The sequence below is a fragment of the Bos grunniens genome, chromosome 29 (genome assembly GCF_055505025.1).
Source record: "Bos grunniens cultivar Pamir isolate PY7600 chromosome 29, Bosgru_T2T1.0, whole genome shotgun sequence".
Classification (NCBI taxonomy): domain Eukaryota; kingdom Metazoa; phylum Chordata; class Mammalia; order Artiodactyla; family Bovidae; genus Bos; species Bos grunniens.
In genome coordinates this window covers 13,746,888-13,764,990 of record NC_141193.1, presented here as the reverse complement: position 1 = coordinate 13,764,990, position 18,103 = coordinate 13,746,888, and the positions used below count along the sequence as shown (strand labels likewise).

Below are 18,103 nucleotides of genomic sequence, written 5' to 3'. Positions count from 1 at the left end.
TCAACAGATGTTTAAGGATCCACTCTGTGCAAAGTCTTGTGCAACTCTGGGCAGAAGCAGGAGGCAGGCTCAGGGGAAGAGGAACTGCCATCCACTGAAATGGCCCATCTTTAACCCCATCATCAGCCCCAAGTCCATCTTTCAAGGTTCTGGGGTCATGATCCCATCCTCCTTGGTAGTACCCTCAAAATAGTGGAGGAGTCTGGGAGGGGAAATATGGCCCCATAGTACTGGGAGGAGGTGGGGGTGGGAGAGGGGAGGAGGGATGGGGGTGTCTCTGAGCCCACAACCACCTTTCACACAAGGTAACTCTGGAGGCGGAGGCAAGAGAGAAGAGTTTGTGGGGACTGGACACCCCAGGGTTAACTCATCTTAACCTCTAATCACCTTCGGCCCTACCCTCTCCTGATTGTAAGGAGGATCAAAGGGTCAGGGGAGGAGCCAGCCCAGCCCCCATTTTGCAGACAGGAAGGCTGAGGTCCAGAGGAGTAGGGGACCGTCCAAGGTTAAGCAGCAGATCCCTGGTGAAGCCCTTGGCCGCTGTCCGCGCCCCTCCACCCCCTTCCATCCCTGGGGTCAGCAGCATCAGCATCTGCCAAGGCTCAGCTGATGTCTGGCGCTTCCAGGGGAGCGACTCCAGGTCCGTCTGGTGAATGGGAGCACCCGCTGCGAAGGGACAGTGGAGGTCTGGTTCCAGCAGTCGTGGCAGCCCGTGTGCGGGGCGCTCTGGGAGCTCGATGCCTCCCACGCCCTGTGCAGCTCGCTGGACTGTGGCCGGGCTCACCCGCTGGAACTGCCGGTCCTGCAGACCCCGGAGCCGCCGACCTGGGCAGCCGCGGGGAACGCCAGCTGGGCCCCGAACACCACAAGTGTCCTGGCCCCTGCCGTCCAGTGCAGCGGCCCCGAATGGCTGAGCTGCAAGGTGGTGGAGCGCGACTGCCGCAGCGACGAGTGGCCTGCCCAGGTCAACTGTACAGGTACGAGCGGACCAACCCGCACCGGCCGCCAGGCCCCCTGCCCGTCCCACCTCCCAAGCCTTCGGCCCCTGCCCCTCCCTCCTGTCCTCAGTTCTGGTCCCTGGGCCCAAGCATCGCCCTCTGAACTGAAACCCCACCCACCAGCGACGCAAATACAACTATACAACTGGTTCCAACACCGGAGGCGCCAGCAGCGCCCCTAGCCCCTAGTACATAAATACGCCAGGTTCCCAGCATCTCTTAGCTCTTCGACTCCCCTAGGCTTTTCAGGCCCCGCCCACCGGGTCTCTAGCCCCACCCACTAGTCTGCCCCTCAGCCAGCCCACGCGGCCCAGAGAGATTCCTCAGTACCGCCCACCAGGCTACTAGCCCCTCCCACTGGCTCCCCAACCCTAGGTCTCCAGCCTTGACAGCCAGTCTTCTCAAGCCCCTCTCCCTGGGTCTACAACCCTGGGGAAACACTCCCCTGCCCAGTCCCGACAATCTTCTCACCCCTTCCCTTCCTCTACTTCCCTCCAATCCCCAAACCCATTCTCCTCCCATCCCCAGATAAACGCGATTTGAAATTGGTGGGTGGTGGCAGCCCATGTGAGGGCCGCGTGGAGATGCTGGAGCACGGCCAGTGGGGTTCGGTGTGTGACGACACATGGGACCTGGAGGATGCTCACGTGGTGTGCCGGCAGCTGGGCTGCGGCTGGGCCGTCCAGGCCCTGCCTGGCTTGCACTTCGCCCCTGGCCAAGGACGCATCCACTGGGACCAAGTGAACTGCACCGGGTTGGAGACCTACCTGTGGCACTGCCCGGGGCTGCCCGGAAATGGGTACTGTGGCCACAAGGAGGATGCCGGAGTGGTGTGTTCAGGTGAGTGGGTGATGCTGAACCAGGGTCATCCAGCACTCACTTTAGGCCTGCTGGGCCTCCATGAGTGCTGGAGAGACCCACCCTGCCCGTGGGAGGTCCCAGTCCAAAGGGAAGGTGAGACCCAAACAAACATAATCCAGGAGAGAGAGTGGCACATGACCTACGAAAGGCAGCCAGGTGGGGTTAAGAGGCAGCAGACAGCGCAGAGGCGGAGGGTGAAGCCTGCCCGCCTCCTGGAATGGGTGACATTAGAGACAAGACTCTTCCTGAGTGAGAGTTGGTCACCTGGCTCAGTGCAGCAAGGGGAGCTGGAGGCAGGGAGGCCCTGAGGAGGCCGTCAGCGGCTCCCCCGATGAGGAATGAGGTTCTGGTCCAGCCAGGGCTTCTCGAGCCCGAGAATGGAGAGGGAGGAGCAATCTTGTCCAAGGTACATTCTGCGTCAGTAGATCTGAGGCAGGGCTTGAGAGTCTGCATTTCTAACAGGGTCCCAGGTAATGCCGAAGCTGCCAGTCCTTGAACCACGCTTTGAGCAGCAGAGATGTAGACAGCACAGGGTCAGCCAGAGCAGACGGGGTGGACGAGAGGGGCGTGCAGAGGCAGAAGGGAGAGCATCTGGAGACCCCTTGGCTCTGGGGAGTCTGCATCTGTAGGTCAGGGCTGGTGGGGGTTTCCACCCAAAGGATCCTGACCTGACTCTGACCCCCCGCACCCCCTGCAGAGCACCAGTCCTGGCGCCTGACCGGGGGCACTGACCCCTGTGAGGGGCAGGTGGAGGTGTACTTCCGAGGGGTCTGGAACACAGTGTGTGACAGTGAGTGGTACGACTCAGAGGCCAACGTGCTCTGCCAGGACTTGGGCTGTGGGACCGTGGCCCGGGTGCCCAAGGGGCTGCCCCACTCCTTGTCGGGCAAGATGTTCTACTCATGCAAGGGAAAGGAGTCCACCCTCTCCAAATGCTTCTGGCGGTTCAACAACTCCAACCTCTGCAGACAGTCCCAGGCAGCCAGGGTCCTCTGCTCAGGTACCCCTCCTCCTCCTCCCCACTCCACTGTCCCATCCCCAGGAATTCCATCTGAATCCACAACCTGAGAACTTGTAGCCCAAGGACCAGAGGTTGGGCTAGATTAGGAATGACAAATACTGGCATAAGAGGGACCATGGCCCTTACCGTGCCCAGGGTACACAGTATTGATCAGGTATTCTTTTCCCCAGATCCTTGTCACAGCCCCAGAATCATGAATCCAATCTTTATTAAGGCATTATTATATATGAAGCAGTGTTCCCTAGTGACTGGAGTTGGCTCAGGAAACAAAATCAATTTGCTATCCTAGGGCTGGTGATCACTGTAAAAAGAAAAATTAGAAGACACTAATAATAGGGCTACAGTGTCTGGAGCCCTAATCAGGTGCCAGGCATTCCTTGGGACTTGGTATGTATTTCAGCAAAGCCTCCTACCTGCTCTATGAATTGGGTTTCACCGAGTCTAAGATGGCATTGATCATAAATCACACTGTTATTGGGCTTCCCTGGTAGCTCAGCTGGTAAAGAATCCTGCAATGCAGGAGACCCCGGTTCAATTCCTGAGTCAGGAAGATCCACTGGATAAGGGATAGGCTACCCATCCAGTATTCTTGGGCTTCCCTGATGGCTCAATAAAGATAAAGAATCTGCTGATAAAGAATCTGCCTGCGATGCGGGAGACCTAGGTTTGATTCCTGAGTTGGGAAGCCATCCCCTGGAGAAAGGAATGGCTACCCACTCCAGTATTCTGGCCTGGAAAATTCCATGGACTAGTCCATGGGGTCCCAAAGAGTTGGATGCGACTGAACAACTTTCACTTTCACTTTCACAGTTATTCTTTTATGCACCATCGGGGACAAAAACGCTGCCAAAATAAACTCTTGATATGCCATCAATTGAATTGATTGATATTACCACCCCTAATTTCCGAGGTGTTAAAATGTGAAGAAGCAAAAGCGTTAGACTTGAACAAACACAGTGTCAGCATCTCTGTGGAGTTCAGACACCAGGCTATGAATTCCGGCTCTGCTGATTACCAGCTGGGAGGCTTCATTCATGAATATGCAGATGTTGATACCAGGCATTTCACAGAGTAGCTAGGAAATCAGACAGTATCCACTATGGAATGTGGTAAACCCCCTCCCTTACCAGTCAAATGATTATGATAATGATGAGACTGTCAGCTTCCCACTTCTTGAGGCAGGTGTGAAGAACAAACTCAATACAAGATGGAAAGGGGAAATATTTGGGTTCTCTAGCAGATTGTACAGAAGGAAGGGCTAATTCTTTCATTAGCTCTTTATTTTAACCAAAGAATCATCCTTGCATTTAATCCATCAGATCCTCTTTATTGTGGGGTGTGGGACTCAGCCATGTGCCCCAGTGGGAACACGCCCCCAGTTTCAGGCCACTTGTCTGTCCTGTCCACTTTCTAGCACAAAGCCCAACCACCCAGGTGTTTGGGTGCATGTGCTGAGTGAATGAGCGGTGCTTTCTAACAGGTGCCCGGAGTCTGCTCAATCTGTCCATTACTGAAGTCCCTGCAAGTGGTCAGCCGGTCACTGTGGGTGAGTATCCCTGGGGGTAGTTTTTCAGAAGCTTGTTTGCATGCATGCATGGTGTGTGTATGTGTGTGTGTGTCTGAGAGAGGGGTCTGATGGTCTGTCCCCCAACCCCCCACTTCCAGACAATGAACTTGACTCCCCAACTGTCCCTGGGCTCTCTGGGTGTTCTGTGCTCTGCTCATTTCATCTGCCTCTGCATGTCAGCTCCACAGTTCCGTGAATCCTGACATTCCATGGGCAGGAGTCCTCTTCCCACTCTCCATGAGCGCGAATAGGGCAGGAGGATAGAGCTAGAGAGAGTCAGAGCTGATCTGACACCAGCCAGAGAGTGGGGACGCCGAGGGTAGCAGCCAGTGTGTTTATAATGTGCTGGGCACTGGCCAGGGCTTTACCATCATTATTTCCCAACCCTTTAATCCTTCCAGCAGCCCCCTGGGGAGGTCTTCCCGCAACCCTTACACAGAAGTAGCAACTCAGGCTCAGAGGGTGGGTTGCCAGCCTGCCACCGTTGCCTGGAACCTGCATCTGAGGCTCTTAACTCCAAATCCACACTTGGTCTGTCCTCCAGCTGTGTGTAGCTTAGCCATCACGGGAGTCGACTTCTGGGGCCCAACCCTCAGCTGTACCTCTTGCTAGCTGTGTGATGCTGGGCAATTCTTAACCTCTCTGAGCCTCAGATCCTAGACTACAAAATGAAGATGAGAATCACAGTACTTCTCACCTAGTATTGTTGCTGTGAGTTTCTGGTGAAGAGCACACTTCACAACAGGGCTCAGTACACAGTAAGCACTACCTGGACATCAGTTATTCTTGTTTATTGATTTAGTCCAGGTGTGGAGCCCCTTGGCAGCTCCAGGATAAGCACAGGGGTCAGCCCTCATTCATAGGCTTACTCCTCACTCTGCTCCTGGCTCCCTCTTTCAGATCCTCTCCAGAGGCAATGGGTAGCTTGGGGAGGGGACAGAAGGCCATCAAGTCCTGCCACAGAACCTGGCTATGGATAAGGCATAGAGAGGGAATGAAAAGCTTTAGGGTGAGCTCCTATCAGGACCCCTACACGTACCCTCTCACACTTTTAATTACTGAGGTTGGGGTAGGGGACCACGCTACCCTCAGAGGAGCAAAGCACTTATGGAGACCTATTCTCCAAGGACCACACTCCAGCCCATGATCCAGCAGCCCCTCCTTCAGCCCCTGACCCTCTTGGCTCATGTTCACAGGTCTCCCCCAGACCCCTAGCCCAGTCTTTGCCTTGTACCTTCTTCCTGCTGCTACATCCAGTTCCCACCCTGGCCCAAACTGCTCCATTTTCAAGAGGAGGGGAGAAAGTGAGGACGGGGAGAGGGGTGATCCTCCTAGTGGGAGCAGACACTGCTGCCAGTCAGGGGGCCTGGGTGAGCTCATCCCCCCAGCCTCCCATGTTACTGTCACTCCCCTTCCTCCAGCCCTGCAGTCTGCACACCCCAGGCCTTCTGCACTGAGCAGGAGATGCTTCATGTCTCTGGGGTGATGAGGGTTAGGGTTTCATTGTGGCCTCCATCCATTCTCTGCTCTGCGTTATTTTCAGCAGGGGTGGGGCCAGGAGGGAGGGGAAGGCAAACAGTCACACCAGGGCTTCAGGGCCGGAAGTTCTGGAGTTCTGGCCCTCACTCCTGCCCTCAGGGAGTGCACCTCCAGTAGGGGGGATGCATCTGGGCCAAGGGAAGGAGATCTCTCTCTCCTGATGATCTGTTCCCTGCCTGCAGAGGCTCAGAGCCACCTTCTCTGGGAATCCAGCCATGGTCTAACCCACAGAGAATCAGTGTCGCTTGGAGGGATGCACACCTGTCCATACTTTCATCACACCAGGCATCTCACTGAATTGGACTGAGTCAGCTTGTCCATCCATCTTCCCATTAGACAGAGACAGAGACCCTCAAGGCCTGTGACACTACTGTCCTATTTGTCTCCTCAGGTCTAGTGCCTGGCACATTGTAGGTGCTCAGTGATTATTGAGCAGAGACAGATCCATGTGGGCTGGTGGCCAGGAGAAAGTTTCATTCAATGACTCATTCAGTATGCATTTCTCAGGCACCTACTATATACCAGATGGGCTTCCCAGGTGGTACAGTGATAAAGAATCTGCCTGCCAGTGTTAGAGACGCAGGAGATGTGGGTTTGATCCCTGGGTTGGGAAGATCCCCTGGAGAAGGAAATGGTAACCCACTCCAGGATTCTTGCCTGGAGAAACCCATGGACGGAGGAGTCTGTCGGGGTACAGTCCATGGGGTCACAATGAATCGGACACAACTGAGCGACTTCACTTGGGAAGATCCCCTGGAGGAGGAGATAGCAACCCACTCCAGTATTCTTACCTGAAAAATCCCATGGACAGAGGAGCCTGGTGGGCTATAGTCCAGGGGGTCACAAAGAGTCAGACATGACTGAACACACACTATATACAGGGCACCTAAAAGCAGATCGGAAAATTGGGAAAAAAGAAGGGAGGAAGAGGAGAGGTCCAAAAGGGAAGTGGGTCAGGTGCAAAGAGGAAGGAGAGGTAAAACAGACAAGGAAAAGTCCATGTCCATTCCTCTTTCTCCCTGATTTGGGGTTCTTTCTTCCAGACTCTTCTGTGATTGTGAAAACGAAGGACTGGGAATCTCGAGAGCTAATGCTCCTCATCCCCTGCATCGTTCTGGGAATTCTCCTTCTCATCTCACTTGTTTTCATAGCCATCATCCTCTTGAGAATGAAAGGAAAATACGGTAGGTGCAGAGTCCTGGGAGCCACAGGAAATGCCCAGGGATGAAAACAAGCAGACCTGAGGTGCAGTCTTCCCAGGGGGATGTGAGCCATGGGGGTCACCAGCAGGAGTGAAGGTGATCCAGCAATGGCCATCCAGCCCTGGTCCCAAGAAGCACCTCCTGATGGGAAGGATTTTCCCAGCATGCCCTTCAGAAGTGGTCCACGGGAGGACCACATTGTATATGTGTGTGTTTAGGGGCATATGGGGGCGGGGAAGGTGGGAGGGAAGTGTCTCTATCAGAAAAGAACCAGGAAGACTGGAAAGGCACACAAAGTGACTTGTAGAATCTCTGCCTCCCCTCCCTCAGCCCTCCCCGCTGTGGTAAACCACCAGCACTCACCCACCACCACCCCGGCAGGGATGGAAAACTATCAAGAGGTCCCCATCACCATTGCCAAAGAAGGTAGGATGTCGCCTATCCTGGGGTTGGGGAGGGCAGGGGAGGTCAAAAAGGGAATACTTTTTGGAGGGTCAGTACTGCTTAGGTCAAAGCAGTGCCCCAGCTGGAGAAGAGACCTGGGCCAGCCCACGCATGCTCATGGGACCTTGAACAAGTCTAGCCTCAGTCTGGGCCTCAGTGGGCAGATGACTTTCCAGTGCACTCATTCTAGAGCTCTAGGCTTTTGAATTCTGGACCAAAACAGGCCCAAGGCATTTTGGACCTTAGTTCTCAAGGAGAGCTCTGTTCTGCTAATTGGCCAGTAGGTTTGTGACATCATCACCTCTTCTAACAGTCTGCCCAGAATCAGCCTGTCTGCAGAGCCCCATCAAAGTTTTCCTGGAACATAAATGTATTTCATATTTTCCAAATAAAAAAAGGAATCAGTCATCCATCTTTAATGATATACTGATGTATATCTCTTCAAAGTCTTGTGAAGGCGTTCGAGTTTAATCCCATGGTGTTATGAAAGTATTAAATCACCTTTATTTGAAAGAGTTCGATGACACAAAACCAATACAAAACTCAGAGAAATATTATAAAGATTCTTTGCACACAGGATCCTTATATTTGAGAAGAGAATATGAACACAGAACCTAGCACAAGGGTAAGCTCAGAGCGGCCACTCACTGAATATCATGGTGTAGAGATTAAGAGCCCACACTGCCTCTTCTCTGGGCTATGTGAGACTCTCTCTGTGCCTCAGTTTCCCCAGCTGTAAAATGGGGACCCTAACGTAGCTGCCTCACAGAGTTATTATGAGCACTAAATGAGATAATATTGGGTTGACCAAAAAGTTCATTAGGGTTTTTTCCCATAAGATCTCCTGCATTGGCAGGCAAATTCTTTACCACTGAGCCACCTGGGAAGCCCTCTGTAAGATCTTATGGAAGAACCTGGATGAACTTTTTGGACATCCCAATATTTGTAAATGTTGGAATAGTGCCTGGCCTGTAGTGACTACTATGTGTTTGTTAAATTAAAAAAAAATTGTTATTTAGTTTCCTGTGTTTGAAATGGATGGGGGGAGCTTAGACAACCCAGGCCTGACAGTCTTGCACAAGGTGGGCTGCCTGGCATGCTCCCCGCCCCTCCGTCTCTGGTCCTCACCATCCATGCTGCCTGCCGCCTCTCTCTGCTCCTTTCTGTGCTCTGCCTTGCTATGCCTCAACTCTGTTCTCTCCCCAGTTCCCAAGCTGCCCATCCAGGTCCAGGCCCCGCCCCCCGAAGACTCGAATTCCAGCTCGGACTCAGACTATGAGCACTATGACTTCAGAACCCAGCCTCCTGTGGCCCTGACCACCTTCTACAGTGAGTGCCTGGGCCCGACTTCCGAGGGCCCACCTTCCGGCTCCAGGGAGAGGGCCCAGCTGGCTGGGGAACTGCAGTAGGTTTCCCCTCAGTGACTCCTGCTTGTCGAGGGTGGCACCTCCATTGTTGTGACCACTGGACTGACTCTCAGTGGTCCTGCACTGATGTTTTCCAAGTGTGTTGTGACCCTGGAGACATCTCAAGGCATTTCCCCTTGGATTACCTTTTCTCTGGTGTTTGTGACCATGCAGGGTCTCAAAATCAGTCCGTCGACATTCACCTAAATGTGGCTGCATCTCTGTACAAGATGAGGGACTCCGGTTCAGATGGCTTCTCGCACGCTCACACCCCTTCTGTGTCCCATTCTGCTCCTTCAATCTCACCTCCTCTCCCACCTCCACCATGAGCCCAGCTCGCACCCCTTAGCTGGCTTCTCCAGCTCTGCTCTCTGCCTGCTGGGGATGTAGGAGGAGGAAGAACAGTGCTCAGGCAGAGCCCACGTGATGCAAGGAGGTCGGAGGAAAGCAGAGACTCTCACAGCTATTGTGAATCCCTTGGGAGCTCATCAAAATTTCCTGAGCCCCACCTGTGACCTACTTTATAAGCTAGGATGAGAGTTTGTTTGTGTGGGACACAGCCTCCAAATGACATCATCCGGATAAGCTGGAGGGGCCCAGGCTCCTTTCCTGCTGCTCTGCAGTCCCTAAGACGTTGCCCTGTCCTCATGGTCCAGAATGGCTCACTGCCATGTCTGCATTCTAGACTGAGGCAATGGGGAGGCAAGGCATGCCCCACCTGTAAAGCAGCATGCCAGGGACACCCACACGGCTCCCACTCACTTTCTACCTGCCAGAACTTAAACCCAGCAGCTACAAGAGAGGCAGGGAGACAAAGCTCTTGCCCTGGGCAGCTGAGTGTCCAGATGAAGGCCAGAGATCTCTTACTGCGTGGTGGGCAGGATGGACACCGGGGACAGGAGCCATCTTTGCCTCCCCCTGGACCCCCAGCTGAACCAGGGCCTCGGGAGGGGCAATGTGGATGATTCCAGTCTGAGGGGCCATGGACCAACCTTGGGGAGCCACAGAGGAGTGTCCTTAGAATCTGAGACTCTGAGCCCAGTCGTGTAAGATCAAAGATTGCAAGTCCAAAATGCTATTAATATGACACCGAGACTAAAAGTCAGTAGTAACACGTTTGAAAGAGCTGACTCCCAGATTCATGACACTGAAGTCCTTAAGATGCTGTGAATCTGCATCTCTCTGATTCTGAAATGGAGGTACCATAGCCCAGGATGCAGATTCCAGACCCTCGGCTTCCGCTCTGGGAAAGCTCCACTTTCTGGCCAGAAGCAGCCTGTCCCCGGGCTGGTTTAAGATTGAGGTTCAAGGTCTGCCTGGATTAGGATGTGAGCCTGGGATCAGATGAAAGAGACTAAGCCCCTCCATACGTCAGGGTGGTCCTCCTGCCCTGTTCAGCCTCCCGAATCCCACAGAACACTAGCCTCTGCTCTGGGCTCCTCTGGTCAAGGAGGTGGAGGCTTCCCCACCTCCTTCCTCACCGCCACCTCTGCTTGTAGATTCCCAGCGGCACCGCTTCACAGAGGAGGAGGCCCAGCAGAACAGGTTCCAGATGCCCCCACTGGAGGAAGGTGAGTCAGCCTGGGGAGGCATGTGGAGGGAGGGAGGTGACTAGGATTCCAGCACTGCCTCCGGACCTAGCAGCTCACTCACTTCGAGAAGCATCGGTGCAATCTCCCTCAACAGGTCCTTCCTGACTTTAACCAATTCCCATTGGCAGTAAGTTCTTTCTCAGGTCTAACTTAAAGCCCTCTTACTGCACTGCATCTTCTTGATCACCATTCTCTTTTTCAGGCCCAGGACTGGAAGAGGTGCATGCCTCCGAGGTCCCACCTGCCAACCTTGAACACTGCATTGCAGACCCTCCCTCCCTGGACCCTCCTCCTCCACATCCTCCAAGGAGCAAAAGCAGCTCCAGCACATCTTCGGGGGAGATGTACTGTAATAGCCCCAGCAGCAAGCGACCTCTGTGGAGCTCTCAAGTGTTTTCATCAGAGAGGAACCCCCTCCTGGAGCAGCCCCCCAACTTGGAGCTGGCTGGCTCCCAGGCAACTATTCCAGGTAAGGTAGGCCCAGGACTGTGTACCTCCTCCAGCCTCCTATTCTATGTGTGACCCGACTGGAGGACGTGTAAAGCTGGAAGCCCTGAGCCAGGCTGAGTTCAGGATTCTAGTCCCTGCTCAGCAGCCACTTGCTTTGTGACCGTGGACAAGTTTCTCGCCCTCTCTGGGCCTTTGTTTCCTCAGTTGTCAAGCTGAGGACTTTACCGAGTCTTGAGGGCCTTCTAGCTCTGGCACTTTGTGAACTAGCCTGGCAGAGGGTGACTGGCTCTGGGGTTTTCCAGCAGGGCCCTCAGCTGATGACAGCTCCAGCACCTCCTCTGGCGAGTGGTACCAGAACTACCAGCGGCCGCCCCAGCCCCTTTCTGCTGAGCAGTTTGGATGTCCAGGTGCCAGTGGCGGGGGTGAGGAAGGATCCTGGGAGGGGACACGGAGAGGGACTGGAGGGTGGATTAATGGAGGACCTCTGGATACATCAGCTCAAGGGGAAAAGAAGAAAAGTAGTAAGGTTTTTTTTTTTTTGTTTTGTTTTTAACAAAAAAGAATTTGAGGAGGTAGAGAAAATGAATGAAGGTGGGATGGAGAGAGATTCAAAGAGAATACCTTAATAGGAAGTGAGCTCCCCATTAGTGGAAGCATTCAAGCAGAAGCAGCCAGATGGCCCCATGGGGGAGATGGTGGTCACAGAGCGGCTCCCAGCACTTAGGGACCACAACCCTGCTCTACAAGACTCTGCTTTCAGGACTGACATTCTATCGAGGGCAGTAATCACGAACAAGATGATAAGATGGTCTCATATAGCATCATGGGGGAGAACGAGGTGGGTCCAGATCCGCTCAGCTCTGTCCCTGCTCAGCAGGGGCAATGACTGGGCCTCTCGCTGACCTGAGCCTCCCTTTCACACAGGGTCCCATGCTCCCCAGCCTGACTCCTCCTCTGATGAAGAATATGATGATATCGGAGCAGCCTAGCCCGGGTTCAGCTCTGTGTGCTCCCTCTCTCCAGACTCCTGCTCTGCATACTCCCTCTGCTCCATGCCCCACCCCCCATCCTCCCCGATCATCCCCAAGGGGCTGATAGTCCTCCCCTGGAGACAGGAAAGGAAAGTCCACACCTCTTACAGCTTAGCCTCCATCCATCAACAGAACCTACTAGCACAGCCCTCCTCCAGCCCAAACAGCAGCCCCAGGGCACCACAGGCACTACCCCTGAGAGGTAGTGAGCTCTCTGCCTTGGGGGTGAGCAACAGCAGAGTCTGGGCCAGTTCTTGGCAGAGCATGTGGAGGGGCTAGGCTGGATGATTCCTGGGGCCCCTTCCAGTTCTCGTGTGTCTGGGGCTTTGGTTGCCTGAGTGTCTGACAACTCAGGGTTCAAAGGTACTGCTGGAGGCAGGGGAGCCTCACATGCAGGAGCTGTTGGGCTGGTGTTGCTCTGACAGGTGGGTGCTGGGGCTTGGAGAGGGGGGCATCAGCTGACCCAGGCTAAGCTCAGGTTGGTGCCTGCATCTAGCAAGGAGTCCAGCCGTCCTGGGCACAGCCAACTGACAGCAATCAGGACGACTGCCCCTCCCCAACCACCAGGGCTGGGGCTAGAGGCCAGCCCTGCCTCTAGAGATGCTTGGAGCCCACCAGGGACACAGCTCTGTTCTGCAGTGACCATCCCTGGACAGCAGATTCTTATTCTGAGCCTCCTACAGTTTACAAAGATGGTCCTGTCCAGGCCTCACCTCTATCCCCAGAGGCCCAGAGTGGGGCCCAGCCCCCGTGGGGGCAGAAGCATAGAGACGTCTTCCAGGAGGGGCCCGGAGGCTGCACTAGGCCCTGGGTCCCCACCTGTCTGCTTGGATTGATGGGAGCGTCCCCGATGAACGTTGTCATCAATGTCACTCCTGGAGCTGTAAATGCATCCAGGCAGCCTCCAGGGAGAGGCTTGAGGGCTCAGAGCCAGCTTCTGGTGTCCTGTTCTGAGTATCCCAAGATTAAACTCATTGCTGAATGAGACTGGGGCGTGCAGTGACAAGTCCTTGAACTCACAGAACTCAGGCTGTGTGTGTATGTGTGTACGTGTATGTGTGTGTGTGTGTGTGTGTGTGTTGGGTGGGGACAGCTCTGTCCATTGAGGTGGAAATGTCAGGGCAAATTGGAAATGTACTGTGGCCCGGCACCGTGAAAAGTGCTAGGGGTACAGCAGACACAGGGCCTGCTCTCCTGGAGGAGATGGACAGACGCCTGCGAGTTCATATCACCTGCCTCCCTGATCTGCCAACCAGCCCTGGATCAGTGGGGCCAGGGGGACACTGTTCCCCAGTGGGACAAATTTTGATCTGGCTTCCAAAAGCTTCTGAGGCAGGGGAGGACGAGTAGATTTTACCTCAGACCTGCCTGGAAAAGGCATGGATCCCAGGCTGCTCAGAGGCTGAGGTGTTAGCCCAGCTGCACCAGTGAATGCCCAGCTCTGCCTTCGGGGAGATGGCTGGGGTCAGATTTTCTCTGAGTGCTCCCAGAGCCGGGGGACGGAGCAGAAGGCCACTCAGTGGCTCCTGCACTGAGGGGCTGGGCAGGCCTGTTTTCTGTTCACCTGTCCCAGAGGTGCAGAGAAAGCTGGCACTCTCCAGGGCAACCGTCACAGGATGTGGTTGCTGCTGTGAAGGGGCCCCCTCTTCAGGCCCTCTGAACCCTTCTGGGGCGGTGGGGGATTCCTAGGGGAGGAGCCAGTGCTGGGGTGGGCAGGGTCAGACTCCCAGGTCGGTTTGTAGAAAGTTTTTTTGGCAGACAGCTAAGGTTCAAATCCTAGCTCCACACTGCCCTGGCTGTGTGGCCTCTGGCAAGTCACTCAACATCTCTGAGCCTTTGCTATAAAGTTCGTCCGCATCCACGGCAGCAGAAGGCACCACATAGGTGGTGGCAAGGTTAGAAGCTTGGCAATAGATGTTCCCTATTGGCAATAGATGAATCGAATGGGTAGATTCGCCAGTAGAGGCAAGAGATCTCTGTGAAAGAAGGAGGAGGGGATGAGAAGACCCCTCTCGTGGTCTTCATGGGGTCTTAGTGCATTGGTGCTGGAGGAGACTTGTCTCACTCTCATTTCACAGGTGGGGATGTTGAGCCCTCCCAGGGGAAGGGACTTGTCCAGGGTCACTCAGAGAGTTAGTGGCTGACTCACACTTTGGCCCTGACTCCTCCCAGGCATTGTCCCTTGGGGCTCAGACAGGAAGAGGGTGCTACCTCTGAGTTCTCCCTCTTTTCTCACCAGGGCCACCTCCCTATCCTCGGGCCCCTCCTTTCTACACACACACACACACCAGTCTCAGAGAAATTGGGAAACTGTGAGACATGTCTTCCTTGCTCTCTCCCAGCCTTCAGGCAGCCTGGGACCACCAGGGTCACACGTGACAGGGACTTTTTGAGGGCTGGTGTCATGACCCACAAACCCTCCTGCTCCTGGGCTGGGTGAGGGGAGCTCCTCCCAGGGAAGACCCTTCCCCCATCTCTATGCCTCCAGGGCACTCAGACCATTCCTTACAGAGTCAGACCTTGAGCTGGAACTGAAGAGGCTGGGATGAATGACATCCCGCACTGACCAGAAGGAGTGGAAGCCTGGCAGGGGAGTCACCATCATAATCAAGTGTGCTACCCTCTATTCCATGGAATTCTCCAGGCAAGGATACTGGAGTGGGTTGCCATTCTCTTCTCCAGTGGATCTTCTTGACCCAGGGATCAAAGTCATGTCTTCTGCATTGGCAGACAGGTTCTTTACCACTGAGCCACCAGGGAAGCCCTACACACTCGTTGGAGACCAGGCTTCCCTGGTAGCTCAGATCATAAAGAATCCATCTGCAATGCAGAAGACTTAGGTTTGATGCCTGGGATGGGAAGATCCCCTGGAGAAGGGAATGGCAACCCACTCCAATATTCTTGCCTGGGAAATCCCATGGACAGAGGAGCCTGGAGGGTTACAGTCCATGGAGTGGCAAGAAGTCGGACACAACGAAGTGACTAACACACTCACACACTTTAGAGACCTTACCCTGTATATACCTCAAGGATCTGGGAGAAGAAATACAAAGATGTTAAGTGGATGAGGATCTGAATCCCAATTTCAGAAACACTGATTTGGAGGAGGGGCTATATCTGAAATGGAGGCGTTCCAGCAATTTTCCAGCTCTGCGAGCACAGGGAGAGAATGAGGCACAGGGAACGCATGGGGCCCAGGAGAGCCCCTGTCCCTGCTGGAGGGTGGCCATCCTGGAAGGCTTTCTGGGGAAGTGATGCTGAGCTGGGTCATAAAAGATGGGTAGGAGTTAGCCATGGGAGTGGAGACGGATGAGCATTCCAAGTTGACGGCATCGCATAAGCAAAGACAGAGCAAGAAACTGGGTGTCTTTCAAGGTAGAGGCTGGCCCAGCCTGTGAAGAGAAGAGGCTGAAGACCACCAGTTTTCACATCAACTCTCTTTCATAGATGAGAAAACTGAGGCCCAGAGAGGTTAAGTAAAATGTCCAAGTCATACAGCCAAAAAGTGGCAGAGCTAGGATTTCAGTACATGCCATCTGACTTCAGAGTCTGAGCATTAACCATGGCACTTCCGGCAGAAACCTGTCCCTGTACCCGCCTGGAGCCACACTGCTGGTTACAGAGCACCAGCTGAGCTCTGAGATCTGGAGACACCAGCCCGTCTGTCCACCAGCAGCAGAGGTACCTGCTGGGTGCTTGGATGCTAAACTCAGGGATGGGATAACTCACAGTCTGGGCACCATAGGCAACAGACTCTATGCTGGCCTTGGGGCACAGAGAGGAATGAAACCTAGGCCTTCCCTGAGGGAGACAGACAAAGGGATCATTAACTGCAGTATATCCCATGGGTGTGGTGGCGGTGACGATGATGGTGATAAAGATGACAGTGAGTGGCACTTACTATGTGCCAAGCATGTATTATTTCTTATAATCCTCATAAGAGTTCTCTGAGAAGTTAGTATCCTTTCTAATTTATAAATAAAGAAACTGGGGCCCAGACCAGAGAGGTTAAGTGATTAGCCAGAGGTCACATAGCTTGGCAGGTAGTACAACTTTTCTACCTGACTCCAAAGCCCCGAGGTGAAACCACCACCCTGCACAGTGGGGGCGCATCATGGGCACACTTAAAACCACAGGAACTTAAATGTCTCTACTCAGCAGCAAAAGAGAAAGAAAAAGAATAAGGAACCCAGAACATCCCTCAGTGAACAAGCACCCAGGAGGCAGGAGAGATGTGGCAGCCAGGACTCTGTTCTCTCAGACCCTGAAATCATTCCCTGAGTGTGGCATCTTGCCACACTGGATGGGATCTCGGTTGCTAATGATTCACATTTTTCACACGTGATGGGCCTGAAATGAAAGCCCGAAGCTTCTCTGTTGATCCAACCTGCCTCCATCTAGGCTGGAGGCAGCAATGGAGAACTGAAATGCAGGAACCTTCCTGTGGGAGCTTGTATTTTCTTTCCCCTTGTTTCTTTCTTCCCTTCTTCCTTCCTTCCTTTCACTTTTCCTTCCTTCTTTTAAATAGTAAATATATTCACATGGTTAAAAATTCCAAACAACATAAAATGCATATCATTAAAATCTTGTTACCCACCTTCTACCCTCTCCCCGACCCAGGCCCCAAGTAAAGGCTATTATTTCTCTGGTTCAAACACCAGCAAATAGGAATACCTCTTAATTCCCCCACTGCCCCACAACCTTATAAAAAAAAAGGGCATTCTATACACACTTCTAAGCACTTTGCTTCTTTAACTTTTCAAGGGATTTTTCAAAAGTAACATTGACCATAATCAAGTTGTGACCCACGTGCTACCCAGGCATACAACCTCTGCCTCATTCAGGATTCCAGCACTTTGCTACCAAGGGCCATGTGAACAGAGGGAAAGAAGCCACCAGAACAACCAAAGTTTGTTGGGGGTAGCATGACAAAAAGGGAACAAATGAATAGGCTATTAAAGGATGTATAGGAGTTTGCTGGACAGAGAAGAGAATGACAATGTGTGGTGAATGCTGGCTGAAGCCCGGAGGGCAGGGAATGCGTAAGTGGGAAAGGCCACTGCAGAGCATCTCAGAGGGTCTGTGACACTTGCCCAGGAGTTTGGTCATTGTTCTAAAGGCACTGGGGGATCCTGAGTAGTTTCTAAGGCAGGAAACTGATCTAATGAGATGGATGCTCTAGAAAGATGACTGCTGCAATGTGCAGGTGGGTTTGAGAGGTAGCCATGGAGCTCTGGTGTCTGGGACTCAGGGATGGGGAAGGATTCTATGATTTGGACAAGGATTCTACGATTTGGAGAGTGGTCACAAACACACGTGAGGTGATTTCTCAGCACAGCAGCCTCCAGCCATGATGGACTAGAACAGTGACATTAATAAGAGCTTCCATCCCTGAGTACTTACTCTGAGTCAGGCACCATTCAGAGTGTATTACAGGTACTGAGTCATTCGTGCTCACAGCAGCTCTGTGGGGTATTAGTGTCATCCCCATCTTAGGCTGAGAAAACTGAGGCTCGGGATGCTTCTGAGTTTTCCCCACAGCTGCCAGCCCATCATGGTGTGGCCAGGCTCCACGTGGCCTCCTGAAGTGGTCAGGTCCACACTTTTGTGGCTCATTTCTGTGCTTACATATCAGAATGCCTAGGTGAGCATCTTATCATTCTTCCCCAAGGTTCATTTATGTCCTCCTGATCTGGGTCAGCCCAGGGATGAAGCCAGAAGGGCCCTTGGGCTGGTTTATCCAACAGGCTCTGCAGCTTTTGCCTGCTCTCTGGGCCACATCAACGTGGTTTCAAGGCTCTGAGACCACTCTCAGGACCGCAAGCTCAGGCTTCCCAGCCCTGGCCAGGGCATTACCTTCTGGTTCCTAACCTTTTCCACTGCAAACCTCACCTTGGACGCACATCTGCCAAGCCACCACCCAGCTCCCCATCCCTCCCTATCGACCCATCTGTGGTTTCCACTTCCGCCCCTCTCTGAGACCCTCTCGGAG

General features: G+C 53.6%; 1 protein-coding gene across 20 annotated transcripts in view; it reads left to right on the top strand.

Annotated features, from left to right (window-relative positions):
* The window catches only part of CD6 (CD6 molecule), a 45,720-nt gene extending 32,622 nt beyond the window's left edge, over positions 1 to 13,098 (top strand). The window contains exons 3-13 of one of the 20 annotated variants that reach the window (XM_086383067.1): positions 627 to 977; positions 1,527 to 1,838; positions 2,557 to 2,859; positions 4,361 to 4,426; positions 7,030 to 7,170; positions 7,519 to 7,614; positions 8,839 to 8,961; positions 10,538 to 10,609; positions 10,833 to 11,099; positions 11,383 to 11,487; positions 12,005 to 13,098. In XM_086383067.1, the coding sequence (XP_086239193.1) occupies positions 627 to 977; positions 1,527 to 1,838; positions 2,557 to 2,859; positions 4,361 to 4,426; positions 7,030 to 7,170; positions 7,519 to 7,614; positions 8,839 to 8,961; positions 10,538 to 10,609; positions 10,833 to 11,099; positions 11,383 to 11,487; positions 12,005 to 12,069 (1,901 nt within the window). In that variant the 3' untranslated portion in view covers positions 12,070 to 13,098. Of the gene's footprint in view, positions 1 to 626; positions 978 to 1,526; positions 1,839 to 2,556; positions 2,860 to 4,360; positions 4,427 to 7,029; positions 7,171 to 7,518; positions 7,615 to 8,838; positions 8,962 to 10,537; positions 10,610 to 10,832; positions 11,100 to 11,382; positions 11,503 to 12,004 lie in introns of all 20 variants that reach the window. The other 19 variants (XM_086383074.1, XM_086383070.1, XM_086383073.1 and 16 more) reach the window with 19 other exon arrangements.
* The last annotated feature ends 5,005 nt before the right edge of the window (positions 13,099 to 18,103 follow it).